General features: G+C 38.7%; 2 protein-coding genes across 2 annotated transcripts in view; one reads left to right on the forward strand and one right to left on the reverse strand.

Annotated features, from left to right (window-relative positions):
• cenpp (centromere protein P) overlaps window positions 1-14,473 on the forward strand; it is an 85,866-nt gene that overhangs the window by 40,957 nt on the left and 30,436 nt on the right. The gene's annotated exons all lie outside the window — the stretch shown is intronic.
• Window positions 1,293-12,019, reverse strand: aspn (asporin (LRR class 1)). Its single transcript, XM_069677964.1, has 8 exons — window positions 11,927-12,019; window positions 6,964-7,233; window positions 6,076-6,188; window positions 4,979-5,192; window positions 4,063-4,173; window positions 3,846-3,939; window positions 3,375-3,513; window positions 1,293-2,529 (listed from the first exon to the last, which is right to left on the reverse strand). Exons 2-8 carry the CDS (start codon window positions 7,187-7,189, stop codon window positions 2,332-2,334), a joined length of 1,095 nt encoding a protein of 364 aa, XP_069534065.1. The 5' UTR covers window positions 7,190-7,233; window positions 11,927-12,019; the 3' UTR covers window positions 1,293-2,331.

Below are 14,473 nucleotides of genomic sequence, written 5' to 3' on the forward strand. Positions count from 1 at the left end.
TTCATCTTTACAAATGACACTAAAGAAATTGACATTGTTCAAGCCTGCATCATTTATTGTAAAAGTAAGTGGAAATCCCTAAAATGTCCTGGGATACCAAATCTTTGAATTCTGTGAAACATCAACAGAATTCTGTACAAGACATCTACTATATATTCCTTGTTATAAACGGTGCAGCTATCAAGAACATGAAGTTCATACAGTTTTATTGAAATGTAAAATTTACCGGACCACTCATACTTCATCACTACTCTGTAATAAGGTTGACTGTAGAGTGCCTTGTTTTAGAGGTGGTGGTAGAGGAGACACATTTCACAGCCATACAAACATTCTGATGAAATGATCCCCTGTTTTGTCCAGTTTATTGCAGAATAGTGTGACAGTGGTCCATGAAGCCAAGCTTAGCACTATAGACTTGAAATCTGAACCAATCACACCTTGGGTGTCTTCATTTTTCTGTATCGATCTCTTACCTTCAATGACACCAAGAGAACTGCCTCAAACTCCTAAGTGTGCAGTGACATCTGCTGGTGGAACCACTCAAGTGGTCATGATTATCCTCAACGCAAGGAAACCAACACTGGTTCCAGTGACAACATTTAACTTTAGTGAGAGAGGAGAAATACATTTTTTGGGGGGCGGGTCAAAATTGTCACCTATTATTTTCACTTGCTAAGGAAGGAGACTGTTAGAACCTATGATATATCATTATAAACTAAACAATGTAATCCTGAAGATGATACTACAGCATTTAACCATACCACCAAGTAATTATCAAGAAGAAATATGACTTATAATTAGTGATGAGGTGTGAGTCTCACCAATCATTTTGAAAATCGACTAAGTTTTAGCCATTTTCCAGGCAAATATGTCAACATTTGTTGGTTCCAGCTTTCCTGAATGTCAAGGCTTTATAAAATCTTTGGACTGCTCTGCGTCACAAGGCTCAATAATATTTGACCGGGGGCACAGAGAACTATTTATAACAATTTCTGAAACCCTTATCTGCAGCTTCTCTGGGAATGCAATCAAAATATGAATCTCTATTTGGTTTGAGATTCAGGTTATGTGAACACAATAATGTTGTCTAAAAGTCAATCCAGGCATATTTTGAAGTGTCATGCCCTTCTGTTGTCACCTTTACAGTGTTTTCTGTTATTATCTCCACACCTGGTACCTTGCCTATTTATTTTTGCAGTTATCTTTTTTTGGTCAGCATTTAATAACATTCTCCTGGAAGACAAGAGGATATGACAATAAAAGCTAAAAAAAAGACAAAAAGCAAAGACATAAATGGGGAAATGATTTTATTAAAGACAAACTAAATAAATATAGCACCATTTCAGAGGGGAGATCCCTGGAGGAAACCTGTTTGTTAGGAAGATGCTCTCCGACATTCCACGTTGGGAATTACATTCCCTGCTAATAATTTCAATAATAACTTGGTTGCTATAGTTCATTAAAAACAAAGTGAGAGTCAGTTTAAATGAAGGCCAATGTACAATCCAGTCTGACATGAAGCTCTCAGCTGCTACAGAAAGACAATACACACATGCAGTGAGATAATATAAACATCAACATAAAGACAGACTTCATAATGACTTATTGCACTAAATAATGCCAGCATCATTGATTAATTGATTCTGCTTTTTTAAGTGTCAGTCAGGGTGTTCTTGGGGTCTTTTATGACAGAAATCACCCATAGTGTTTCGTATACAGTATAACAATTCTTAAAAACTTAAACTGAGAACAAATTCTACTAAACTCTATGTTATTAAAAGATAATTTTTTTAACTAGAAAGGAAAGAAAAAAAAGATCATCTTGTGTAAAAGGGATCTGCAGGTAATATAATTCAATACAATTCATTGTTTGGTTTTGCTTAGTGACCATAAGATGGCGCCATTTTCCTGGGAAAGTTAACACAGCAAACATTGAGGGACAAGAGGAAAGAATCCACTTGCAGAATGTAGCTCACAAAGGCAGGCAGGGGTCTGCTTTTGATTTTCATTATAATGTACAGCTGTTGTTTATTTCACCCCATAAATACTGTCTGCTCCAACATCAAGATTAGTGTCTTATTTATTTATTTTTTACGGCCGAGAACTTTTCTGTATAAATTGTACCAGCATTCAACAACACGTACTACAGTTTGTAAATACATCAAAATATGGACGTTTTCTCTCATTTCCTGAACAGCTAACTTTCAAGGAAGAAAGTTTATTCTTGTTTAATCACTCAGAATTGATTCAAACTCATCCCTTTTACCTTAATATCTATTGGCAGTTCTCCATTTCTGAGCTGTTTGAAAAGCTTCACTTTACTTCCTACTTCTACTTTCTGAAGTTTCCGAGCTGAACGCCCCTCCGTCCAGTCACACAGCGAAAGGTGGCTGGCTGGATGTCCCAGTATTTAACGGGGTTGGCGAACAGACTGATGCCTGTATATAGGTTCTTCTTGACGTTGGAACTAATGGGACAGAAGTCGTTGACTCCCACACTGTTGATTTTGTTTCCATGCAGGTAAATCACCTAAAATAGAGAAGAAGATTCATTTTAATCAGTTATTTCTCTGCTGTGTCGGTAATCCGACTAGGATTGAGAGTTTTGTTGCAACTTTAGACTTGAAAAGAAAGATCGGAATGGCTGAAAGTTGGGCATCATTTTATAGCTCCTATATATATGTATCACAGTTAAAGAAAACTGCTGTATATGAGATGGCTCAAATGGTGGAAGAATGTTTTGTAACAATCTCGTTACTGTTCTTCTTCATTTCTATTTGACTATCATAGTAAAATGTGCAGATCAAGGACTGCAAAAAATCTTCTGAGATCAAGGTGGACAGATGGAGTTGTGCAGCAGGGATGCAGGCGGTCTAAGAGCTTTTTGTCAATTTAGGTTCAACCCCAATCTAAAACAATACACCCAAAAGATAGTGAAGAATATCTACTATCTAAAAAGAATTAGATGATGGATGAAAGCATTCAAAGTTAGTCTTCTTGTCTGGGCTTAGACAAGAGACCAGGAGCTTATACAGTACATGTGGTTGGAGGATTATTTTGCCCTCTGCAACTACAACTTTATAAATCAGAGTTTAATCTCTGTGTGGCCATTACAGGTCATGTTTAGCCTAGGCTAGCTCTTAGAGAAAAAACAACTCCTTCCAAAGCTGTCTGACTTACAGAAATAGAAGTTTTAAAAAGAGACATCACAGCAGAAGTTAAATTTGTTGACAATAAAAACACTTGGCTTAGGTTTGTCAGCTTTGAGCCCTCTCCTGACTCTACTGTGAACTAAACCCAGCTGACTTTATCAAGTATTGTGATAAGCACTTTAGTCTACTGATACTGACCAAAATGCCAGATTCTTTATCTCACCTGAATGTAGCGCAAGGAGCTGAGGCCAGGCGGGACCTTTTTCAGGCGGTTGTTGTCCAGGTGGACTTCACGGATGCTTGGGATGCTAGCAAGGCTGCCATTTTCTACAAATTTGATCTGGTTAAAACCGAGTCCTAGCCTGCAAAATGTAAAGATAGTTTTGATATTTATTCACCACTTGTGAAAAACAGTTCTTAACTCTGCAGAAATGAAGACCTGACAGAAACACATGTATTCATCATTCACAAACATACCTACATACATTTCCCATTCTGTCTTAAACATACAAAGCCACTGGATTGTGATAAGGATAATAGGTGAACTTCTGAAAGAGGCTACTTGGCAGCTCATTGTCATATGAAATCTTTATACTAACAAAAATACACAGTAAAAAATACGTTTAAATTGCAGTTCTGAAGAAGAATCCGATTATTATTATTAGTTTTAAGATAGAATGTGGCCGTTTATTACCTTTGCAGGTTTTTGTATCTGATGAAGTCTTCCACCTCCACTTTAGATATCTTGTTGTAGTCTAGGCTCAGCTGTGTCATGGAAGTTGGGAGGTCTGGGAAGTACAAAACACACCAAACATATCCAACATACATGATCTTATTTACTGACATTAGCAGTAAAAAATTGACCATTCATTTGTTTGAATCAGAAAAAGATGAGTTGAGTGATAGTCTACCTTTTGGTATAGCGGTTAGTTTGGCCTCTGCCATACCGACATACAGGGTTGACACACCGTTAAATGCTCCCAGCTCAATCCCACTGTTGGCAAGAGGGTTGGCGCCCAGCTCTGTTTGGACAAGTACAATTATTAATGAGCGATTAACTCTCCTGATTACAGTGTAAAACAACAAGTGCATTTCAGTTGATCTATTGTGTGATGTCATTTCTCTCAGTTGCTCTCAGAGATCTGGCAGATTTTCTTCACATATCTGTAATGCCAATTCATCAAGACACCTTAAAAAGCATTGACCAAAGTGATTTTAATGAATGAAAAAGTTTATTATAAATGAAATCTTTTGCTCAGTTTGTCTGGAATTAATGACTTCTGTCCTTTAGACAGAAAACGTTATAGCAACATTGCCAAACCTCGTCAGGATACAGGTTAGGGTGGATGATTGTGTGTGCAAATGTCCTTGTGATTATTGATCCCAAAAAGTCCTTGTGATTATTCTTCCTTTAAACTTTACAATACCTTTTTCTCTACCTTAACCAAATTGATTTAGTTGCCTACATCCATCTACACTCTTACCTCTACAAAATATCTGCCTTTGCCATTTCAGACTGAGCTTTGCATCTGGCTTCCTAGCAAATGTCTTCTTTTAACCATTACCACCCTCAGGACCATAATTTAGCTTTCCTGAAACTTAACCTTAACCGTAGAAGTCGCACATCTGAAAAACAAACAAATGATTAAATGTCTGTTTGGGTCAACTTGGAAGGCAAGTTGTACTTTACTATGTTGGAAGGTTTGTTAAATCAATGAAATGAACTGATGCAGTGTTTGAGGTGAATAAAACCTGCTTACTACTCCTTGGCAAATGACTGAACCCCCCTGCCGTTAAAATGATTAGGAAGCTAAAAGCAGGTCTTACCCAGCACATGGAGTTTCCTCATGCCTTTAAATGCATCCTTCTGGATTCTGTTGATCTTGTTTTCATGAAAGCGTAGCTCGACAACATTTGGAGGCAGGTTTGCGGGGATCTCAGTCAGTAGGTTGTAGGAGAGGTACAGCAGTCTGAGATGGGCCATGTTTTTGAAGGCCTTGGGGTGAATCTTAGAGATCTTGTTGTTGATCAAAAACAGGCCCTGTTGTGGAAGAAAGGAATCCAGATGAAAGTTAACAAATACAAACTGCATTACAGGTATAAGAATGCAACAGCTGCATCATATAACATTTGATGACAAGCAGCTCTATTAGCAGAGCTGTGACTGCAGATTGTTCTCAGGCTAGATCAAAAACAGACAAGTATTGGCCCCTACTCACGAACTGGGAGTATCATACAAAGAACCACCTTCTTCCAGCATGACTAGTAGCTGTGCCGTCTTTTCTAGTCTCTTGAAAAGCTTCAGCATCATAATGGCATACTGGTATCTTGAATCTGAATGTGTCATGTAAAGTCCAGAACCAAATCTAGACTTTTTGTTGGTATAGTAGTTAGTTATTGTTTGAACATGTCGTGCTTGTGTAAAATTGTATGTGTTGCAGTTCCAACAAAATAAAGTAAAGTACAGCCTCCCAGAGCTGCTTTCATAGCTGTAGCACGGCACGTGTACATTGGAGGCATTCAGCAATGTTTTTCACCCGCCTTTCTCACACACATCTGTCATGAGACATCCACTTCTTGCACTTTGATCAATGCAGCTGTCTACATAAGCTGCGTAATTGCTTATGTTACACAAGCTCGATATACACGTCAACGCAACCCAAACTACATTTTTATGCATCAAATCTAAATCTCTGAAGCCGAGCGGTGCTGATGTGTGGACACCACCTGTTTATTCTTTACGTTTAATTGGGAAAAGAGAGATTGGCGCTCCTCATGATGTGACTGGAACTAATTTGATCTCATCCTTTTACATGTTATTCTTTACATCTTTAACATCAGACATGCCAGATGTCTGCTTAACATTTAAGGTTGTAGTACTAAGCACCATGTGCAGGTCAGACCAGTTCTGACAGTTCTCTTACGTAGAGCTTATGTAGGCCTTTAAAGTCGTCTTCCTTGATCTCAGTGATATCATTGTTTTGGAGGTCAAGCATCACAGTGTCTTCAGGAATCTTCTCTGGAACAGAGATCTGACCTGTTGGAAGAAAGACCAATGCCTCATTAAAGAACATAAATGGACCAAAAGTAGTGAAAATTAAAGCTCAACAACAACAACAGCCAAATTAGATGCGCTTGGTGCAGTAGTTAATGTGGTGTTTCTGACTCAACTCTGCCTTCTCAGTTCTCTGAAGTTACATTTTGATTCTGTTTTAGGAGAACATACATTTTCTCATTTTGTTATAACGACATTGCCTTCACAAAAAAAATCACAATTGTTAAATGTTAATCTTCAATCCCAGCACCTTCTGAGATCATTTGTAGGGGGTAAGGGAAAATTATTAAGAGATCTGGATTTGTAGATGAGTGAACAAGTTAGAAGACCACATTTACACTGATAATCTCAAAGTGTGAACTATACTTGGCATTTACTATTGGATAAAACTGACCATTTGCAATTATATTTACACAGCCAGTAGTTTGAACCAAGTCATTTGATTGAACAAAAGGCATTTCATGAACACTGAGATAGAGCACAACAGCACTGGAACCTTTAACAATATGTTTCATTCCACTTAAGGTTTTCTGAATACCTCGAATCACACAAGCACACCAAAGTAACTGTCAACAGACTCTTGTTTTACTGGTTGCCTGATAAATAGAAATATTCAGATCAATGTACACGTTACAGCAGTAATATGCAGCACTCCCCCTTGTGTGATTTTGCTTAAATGAATATAGCTTAAGCTGTCTTTCAGACTGTTTACAGTAACATGTGGATCCAGATGTGTTCATGCTGTGTGTGTGCTAACCCTGGTCAGAGCACTGAACCACTCTGGGTGTGCAATGACAGCCAGCTGGACAGTTCTCATCATCATAATCATCGTCGCCATCGTCATCGTCGTCATCATCATCATCATCATCAGCCGAGTCCGCCATCATGACGTCATAGTTTTTCATGAAGTCCATGATGTTGACTGGCTGGTAGGGTTTGGCATTGCCTAGCGCCAGCAGGCAAAGCAGGAGGAAGACCCTCATGGCTTTATTAGAAGTGTGGTCAGTGAGAGAGTGACCAGGGAGAGCTGTAGAAAAAGACAACTGTTAGGTTGGCTCTAAAACTAGTATACAGGACTAGTACGGGAGAGTAAATAACTTCCAGTCTCGGTAGTGAAATACTTAATTGGTTTTCGGTTTGTTTATTTTATCATAATGGAAGAGAAATGCAGAACCCTGTACTTGAAGGATGGCTGTGGAAAGCATACAGTAAACAACTAACTTCTACACAATGTTTGAAATAATAACAAGGACAGAGTTTCAGAGCATCAGTGTTTCATCATCTACGTTGATGAAGAGCATGTTGTTATAAGAGGCCACAGGTGCAAAATTAGGTAACAACACATCAGACCCAATAAGACTGTATATCATTTTGATCCACTCATACTTTGGTCTCCAGTCACTCTCACTTAGGAAGCAGTGGTGATAAGTTACTTAATACAAAGATGCAATAACACAACATACAAATACATCATTACAAGTAAATGTCCTGCGATGAAAAATGTAAGTATCAAAAGTACTCCCTCATAAACAATGGCTTCTTTCAATGTTACATTATTATATTATATTATAAGATCTTAGGCGGTAAAGTAGCTTTATTATAGATAAACACAGTTCTAATTTACAAAAATGTTACAGATATACTTGTAACTACTATTTTAACACCTTTCGTTGCTTCTTGCCTCTGAATCACTAGTTAGTGACCAGTCTGACCCAGGGGTCCCTCTGCAAAAAAATACAGTTGGTGGATTCTTAACTTAACACAAACGCACACAAACACACACACTCACAGACACAAAGATACAAGTATATACAAAGCTACTTATAGCCCTTCAAGAAAGGAACTACTTTTACAAATGTAGAGGTCCTAATACACTATCGCAAAAAAACACAGCCGAGTGTAAAAAAACATTTACAAAAAACTCAGCTTTATCTTAAAACCCCTGGAGCCAAGTGCACCAGCTGGGCGTATGCCTAGTTGTAACGCTACGTCTGACCTACAGCTAAAAGTTACAACAGACTTCAAGTTATGCCCTGTGCACCATTAAGACTTAGGCCCTGTTTGTGTTACACTTGGGTGTCCCTTTCACGCCCAGGATGGAGCAGGTGTGGGTTTAAAGTCAGACTTAATCCAAGGTAAAACCATCAGTAAATGTAACGGTGAAAACTTAAAAGAAAAACACACTGGCAGTGCGTCATGTTTTCAGGGTGATTAATGAAAGTGCATTAAAATGAGTCATCCATGATCCGACCAACCCGCTGGAAATCTACTCAGACAACGAGCTGATCAAAAGGTTTTGTTTTGGCAGATAAGCCCTGCTTCAATTATTTGAGCAGCTCTCCCCTTAGTTACGACATGTGTCGGACAGAGTCGTGGCGCTGTCCCAGCGCTGCAGGTGCTGATTGAGCTCAGGTTTTATACCAACGGGGTCAAAACACTGTAGGAGCCTTGATTAATGTACATTGGACAACGGCATGCTTGATTATCATTATTGATTGCAGCGGTGATGAATTTCCTTGTTGACATTTTCATGTTCTGCATACAACTCTGAGTTTCCTTATTTCGCTATCCGTAAAATATGTTTTTCTTTTTGTTTGTGTTACCCATATCGTCTGAAGACAATTTGATGGGAGAACAGTGGAGACGTGTTGCTTGGCAACATTCACTGCTTTACGAGAGGGACGCGCATCAGAAGACCGAGCATTGCTACAACCAGTGTCAGTTGGCTTGGTGCACTCTGTAAATTGGTATCAAGAAGATGGTTGTAGCTTAGTTGGGCGTAAGAGAAAAGACCTAGTTTTTATGCCCAGCTGGCGCACTCAGCTCCAGCTTTGATACTTAAGTGACACCTTTACTTTTTCCTCGTACATCTAAGTTAATTAAGTTCAGTCAGTACTCGAAAACTCTCAAACACCTCCAATGTTTACAGTATATTTTGGACCCTGCTCCTTCTTTATGTAGAGTTAAGCCATCAATGCTTTTATTTAGAGTTAAATAGACGTATAATATCTTATAGCTAACTCTGACACGACTACGTAGCACTACACTGCGCCTGTTAAAAAACACTTATTGAAAAAATAAATGAAAACAATCAAGATCCCAGCTGATTATAACTGCTTCATATGCTTTTTGGTAGTGAAACCTCTAATAATGCACCAAGTAACAAGTAATGTAGTAAGAAATCAATGCTATGTTTTTTCCCTGACATGTAGTGTTTTGAAGTATGGAGTAAAATGAAATGGAAATACTGGAGAAAAGTACATGTACATCAAAATTGTACTTAATTCAGTTCTTGAATACTAAGCTACATGGCACCACTAGATATAATCATGGTAGTGTATTTTTCCTGTCACTGGTTCTCTGAGAGTACCCTAGCAGACACCATAACTGTTGTTGGAGCTAAGGTGTATTAAACTCCAGTACATGTTATGCTCATCAGTGTCTCCTCTGACCAGCCAAAACTGTTTTTAGAGCTCCAGATGAGTTTTAAAGTCTCAAATAAGCCTGATTTAGGAATGTATTGCTAACACAGTGCATGGTGAAAGGGCATGCAGGGTTCCTGGAGTGATTGGTTTCAGTAAGCGCTGCTCTTTTTTTCTATCAGTTTTTTCCACGAAGCTCAGAAGACCTCTACTGGAAATGAGTTCTTGCAGCCAACATAAATGTTTCTCCTGCTCTCACCTATTCAACATCTGTAGTGATTCACACAATGATTTATATATATCTTCCCCCATTACACACTCACACAGCCAGCAGAGAGAGGCTGAGATCGTCTGGTTGCGTGCTTCTGGTAATCTTGATGGATTCGGTCCACCCACAACTATGTGGTGGTGGTCGAGCATCCTGCTGCGACAGCAAATACCGCTCAGCAAAGACCCTTCCTCTGCACCAGACTGTCTTTGTTCCTCATGTGTTTGTTTAGCACATAGGAGGCTGTTTACTTGATGTTTTTCTGCTAATTTGGGTGAGATTGCTTTTGTAACTTGGCAGCAGGATGTAGTTTATTCTGCTGTTATTTTGTTTTCCTGTTACCTAATCAAAGCAGCCTTGAAAATGGATCCAGTGTATCTGACTTCAATTCAGCCAGACTGGTGCAGGTAGACTGTTTTCCATCAAGTCTGAATTACTCTCAGGTCTCTATAGGTTTGGATTACATCAAATATCGCAACCACAGAGATGTCACCAGCCTTTATCTCCCTCAGACCCCTGCCCCAGCTAGAAATGTTTTGTTCTAAGAACGTTCTGAGAATGTTAAGTGCGATGCTCTGGTAAGTTTTTATTTGGTTCCCAGAATGTTCCTTTTAATAGCAGGAGAACGTTCTCTGAAAACATTTTCAGAAAGTCGCAGTGAGAATGTTTAAATCACTTTCAGGAACTTTTTATAAATCACGTTCTGATAGTTCAGGCCGTACGAACATCCTGAAAAGATTGTCAGAACGTTGCAGTGAGCACGTTCTACCTTTGTTTTTATGTAACGTCGAGCAAATGTTTTATAAAAGGCGTTCTGACGTCCCAGGCCTCAATAACATCCTGAAAACATCTTCAGAATGTTGACGTTAAAACGTTTTGTCTTAGTTAAAGTTTTAACGTTACAAAAACTTTATTTGAAATGATAAACATCCTTAAAACGTTCTTTGAATATTAGATTAAAATGTTTTCTTCCAAACGTCATTAGAACTTGTAGCTAATGTTAGCCAATGTTAGGAGAACTATCCCTGCTAGCTAGGGCTGAGTCCATAAGGACTTGCATACAGTATGTCAATACTACTTATGGCAGCAAATAGTGATTCAATTCTTCATTAAATAATCTGTCAGTTTTTATGATTCTGAGGTTAATCGTTAAGCCTATGAAATGTTAGAAAACAGTTTAAATGTCTTAACCAGTTAAACAGAGCAAGACGTCCAACAGCCCAAAATACAAAGCTCCAAAGATATTTGGTTTACAGTTATAAGTTCCTCTCATTGAAGAAGCTAGAACCAGGGAGTATTTGGGGTGTTGAGACATGTTTAAGTAGACTATTATTGTCTTCAGCAGTCAAATTGGTGTAAGATGTGTTTGCTGTTTCCTTACTTGCTTACTACCAACTTTCCCCCCGAGGGATCAATAAAGGATTATCTCATCTTATCTTAAAATCATTTAGGAAAGTTCGAAGTTTCGAAAAAGTTTCTTTGTATTAACAACTTAATAATGTCTATACTCCATACTACATGGAAAATTACTTTGCATGTTTGAGAGATGAGATCAATTTGAACCAAGATTCCAGACAAGTACAGTAATGACCACATATATTACCACATTCAATATTAAACCAAAACACGAAACATTGTCTTCCCTTTGCCCATTATCTAGTTCACATGACATAAACCACAGACCTGTGAACATTTAAATACATTTATAGTGTAGTGCTGAAAAAAAAATCCATGCAAATCCAACTCACTAAAGAAAAATATTTCTTTTGAAAGTTCCTTGCTTAAAATAAATCCACTTTTCCCATCATTGAGATCCAGATCAGCTGGTGAAATGAAGATTTCAGACTTCAGCTTAGTCCTGTGTCTCCACACCTCCTCCTACCTTAAATGCATCCAGCAGAAGTCTTGTTAACTGAATTATCAACTCAGAGATGTTGCATTCTCTGAAGACAAAACATGCCAGGTTGTCTACTTTAAAGCTTAAAAAGACGAGGCTGCTGTTTTGTTAATAAATCCAGGGTGTGTCCTACCTCAGCCTTCAGGTGTGTTTGTGTCCTTGTTTAAACTCCACGCAGTGAGAAGTGCAACAGCAGGGTCCAGCTGGAAGGCTGAGAGTTGGAGCCTCAGTCAATACATTCCCAGTGAAAGATGAACAGCATCACCCTCTCTCTCTAGGAAAAAACAGCCCCCTAAACCCCCCCCCACCGACGGAAAAACCTCTGCTGCTAGGGTGAGAGGTTCAGTTTCAGTTAAGGGCTCTTCACTCTCTGTCTCATCACACCATCTGCATGTCTCAGTGACTAGAGTTATTTGGACTTTAGTCATGTGTTTTTCATCAGGAGCTTTGAAGTGATGCCAGGATAGTTAGCTTCAGACTCCTGAATGCTTAAGTCTTTTCATAGAACAAACTGGTAGGTCTGTCGCCTCCCCTCCCGTCACCAAGTGGCTGCCATATTAAATATTTTACATCCGCATGAATGGTTCTTACAGTAAGGCACTTGCACTGGCTTAGCAGGGATAGTGGGTCTGTACAGCTGTTTGGGTTTTCTCTGTGAAACATCAACATTAATGATGAAGGTGAGTCGCCCCTGCCAGTGACTTGCCATCTTTGATGATACCACCTTTTGTTTGAGGAATATCTTCACCTTGCTTCTTCATGGTAACTTACTTCCCCAAACAAATAACTGGTGCTTCCTTGTTGACCTACGGTACATGTGGATAACCGTCAGTGAAATGATCAGCAGGAGGAGGATCTTTATCACTGGTGATGCTCGCCATCAGGAAGTAGTTGAACATCGTGTTTTAACAGGACAGGATCATTAACCAGCAATTATTCAACCCCTATTTCAAAATTGTATGACGTAACAATATCATGCAAAAGTGACACAAGAAAACTTTTTTTTCATAACGATCTGTCCGGACTAAGTAAGAATAGTAATATATACTTTTTAAGACTTAATGTACAACACTCAAGTCTTAACCTTCACTCTGTGCTGAAACAGCTGTTTTTGTGCTTTGTTATATTGGTTGAGTATAGATTACGTCCAAAATAATTCTATCACTCATTTGTGATGTACAAAGAAATAAAATAGTTGGTTACATTCTTCTCATGTCAAATCAGTCTGTATAGAATTTTTCCCATGCTTGACACCGGGGGTCCTTCTTCCCTGTATTCAGTTGTCGTTACCAAGCATACATTGAATTACCGTGCATACATTCACATATGATCATGTGCAAACAGGAATTCAATTCAGAGTTCCAACTTAAATTCTTGTCATTCTGGATGATCTACTGGTTATTAAAGAACAGGCATCAGAAAAAGATATCAAAAGTGTGAGAAAATGCATCAGTTGGAAAACTGGTATCTCTCTTTCGCTCTATGTTTTGTTACAGATTTCTTCTTTGCGTGGAACAGAAACAAAGAAGCTAGAAGAAAGACAGAGGTTTTGCATTGCAACATCTAATTAGCCTAATTAGTTTTTTTCCTGTGTTCTGCATCATGTGTATCTTAACAAGGCACAACAGGAAAGTGCGATGCTTTACACTTAAGGCATAAATGAGAAATACCTCCCAAGAATGGAAAAGCAGTAGCATGCTCCCTCAGGGGTTCACGTGTTACACCATGTCTTTTTCCATTGAGTGTTGGTATTTTCTGCTGAGCTGAGCTGGAATGGCACTCTGAGGCACAACTTATGGCAGAGCTAGACCATCCAACTATGCACTGGTTTGGCAGAGAGATGAACCGAAACTGAAGCTCGTCTATGTTCTGGTTTCAGTGCACTCCCTACTCTATGGGGAAATCATATTTTCCAAACCATTGAAGATATGGTTAAATGATCATCTCATCGACAGGGAGCCTGCTGAGCCCCTCCATGTTCAACAAATTCTTTGAAGGACTTTGAAGGACTAATCTTCCATAAAACTGAAATAGCTAATAGTTTGTCTTATAAAATATGTAAATCAGATTGAATTACAATCACAGACTTCAGTTTACTCAGTAGCTGTGTAAAAATGCTTATGTGTCATTGGCTGTTGTGTTCTACCTATCGTTCCATACCACAGTAAAACTCGTATGTGTTTACTCATCAAGTATTTAGGAGCTTTTATAAGATGTCAAATAAGCTTCATTTTCAGTAGCTTGTAAGAAATGAAAAAAAAAATCCATTTGTATGTTTGTACAAAGCCTGCGTGTACTGCTTTTAAAGCTGTTTTATAATGTGATCTTTACATAATTGGCTATTTTATTTATGCATGTATTTTTACATTTTTCTGTCAGATCTTATGACATCATTTTATCCTATCGTAATGGCAAGAGGCTATAAAGTTTTTCCAGCAGCTTTTTCCGCACCTCCTGGGGTGTCTCAAGGCTTGCAAAAGGCCAAAAGAGATGTGTTATCCTTCTACCTTTTCCTGGATCTACCCCAGGGTCTCTTAATAGCTGGACATTCCCAGAACACCTCCAAAGGAAGGCCTCCAAGAGGCATTCTGATCAGATGCCTAAACCACCTCAGCTGGCTTCTTGGATAAAAAGGAGCAGCACCTGGACTCCAAGCGCCCTCTGAATGTCTGTCTTACTC

The sequence above is a fragment of the Semicossyphus pulcher genome, unplaced genomic scaffold (assembly GCF_022749685.1).
Source record: "Semicossyphus pulcher isolate SPU_LCO1_2020_fin unplaced genomic scaffold, fSemPul1.0.p SCAF_3, whole genome shotgun sequence".
Taxonomy (NCBI): domain Eukaryota; kingdom Metazoa; phylum Chordata; class Actinopteri; order Labriformes; family Labridae; genus Semicossyphus; species Semicossyphus pulcher.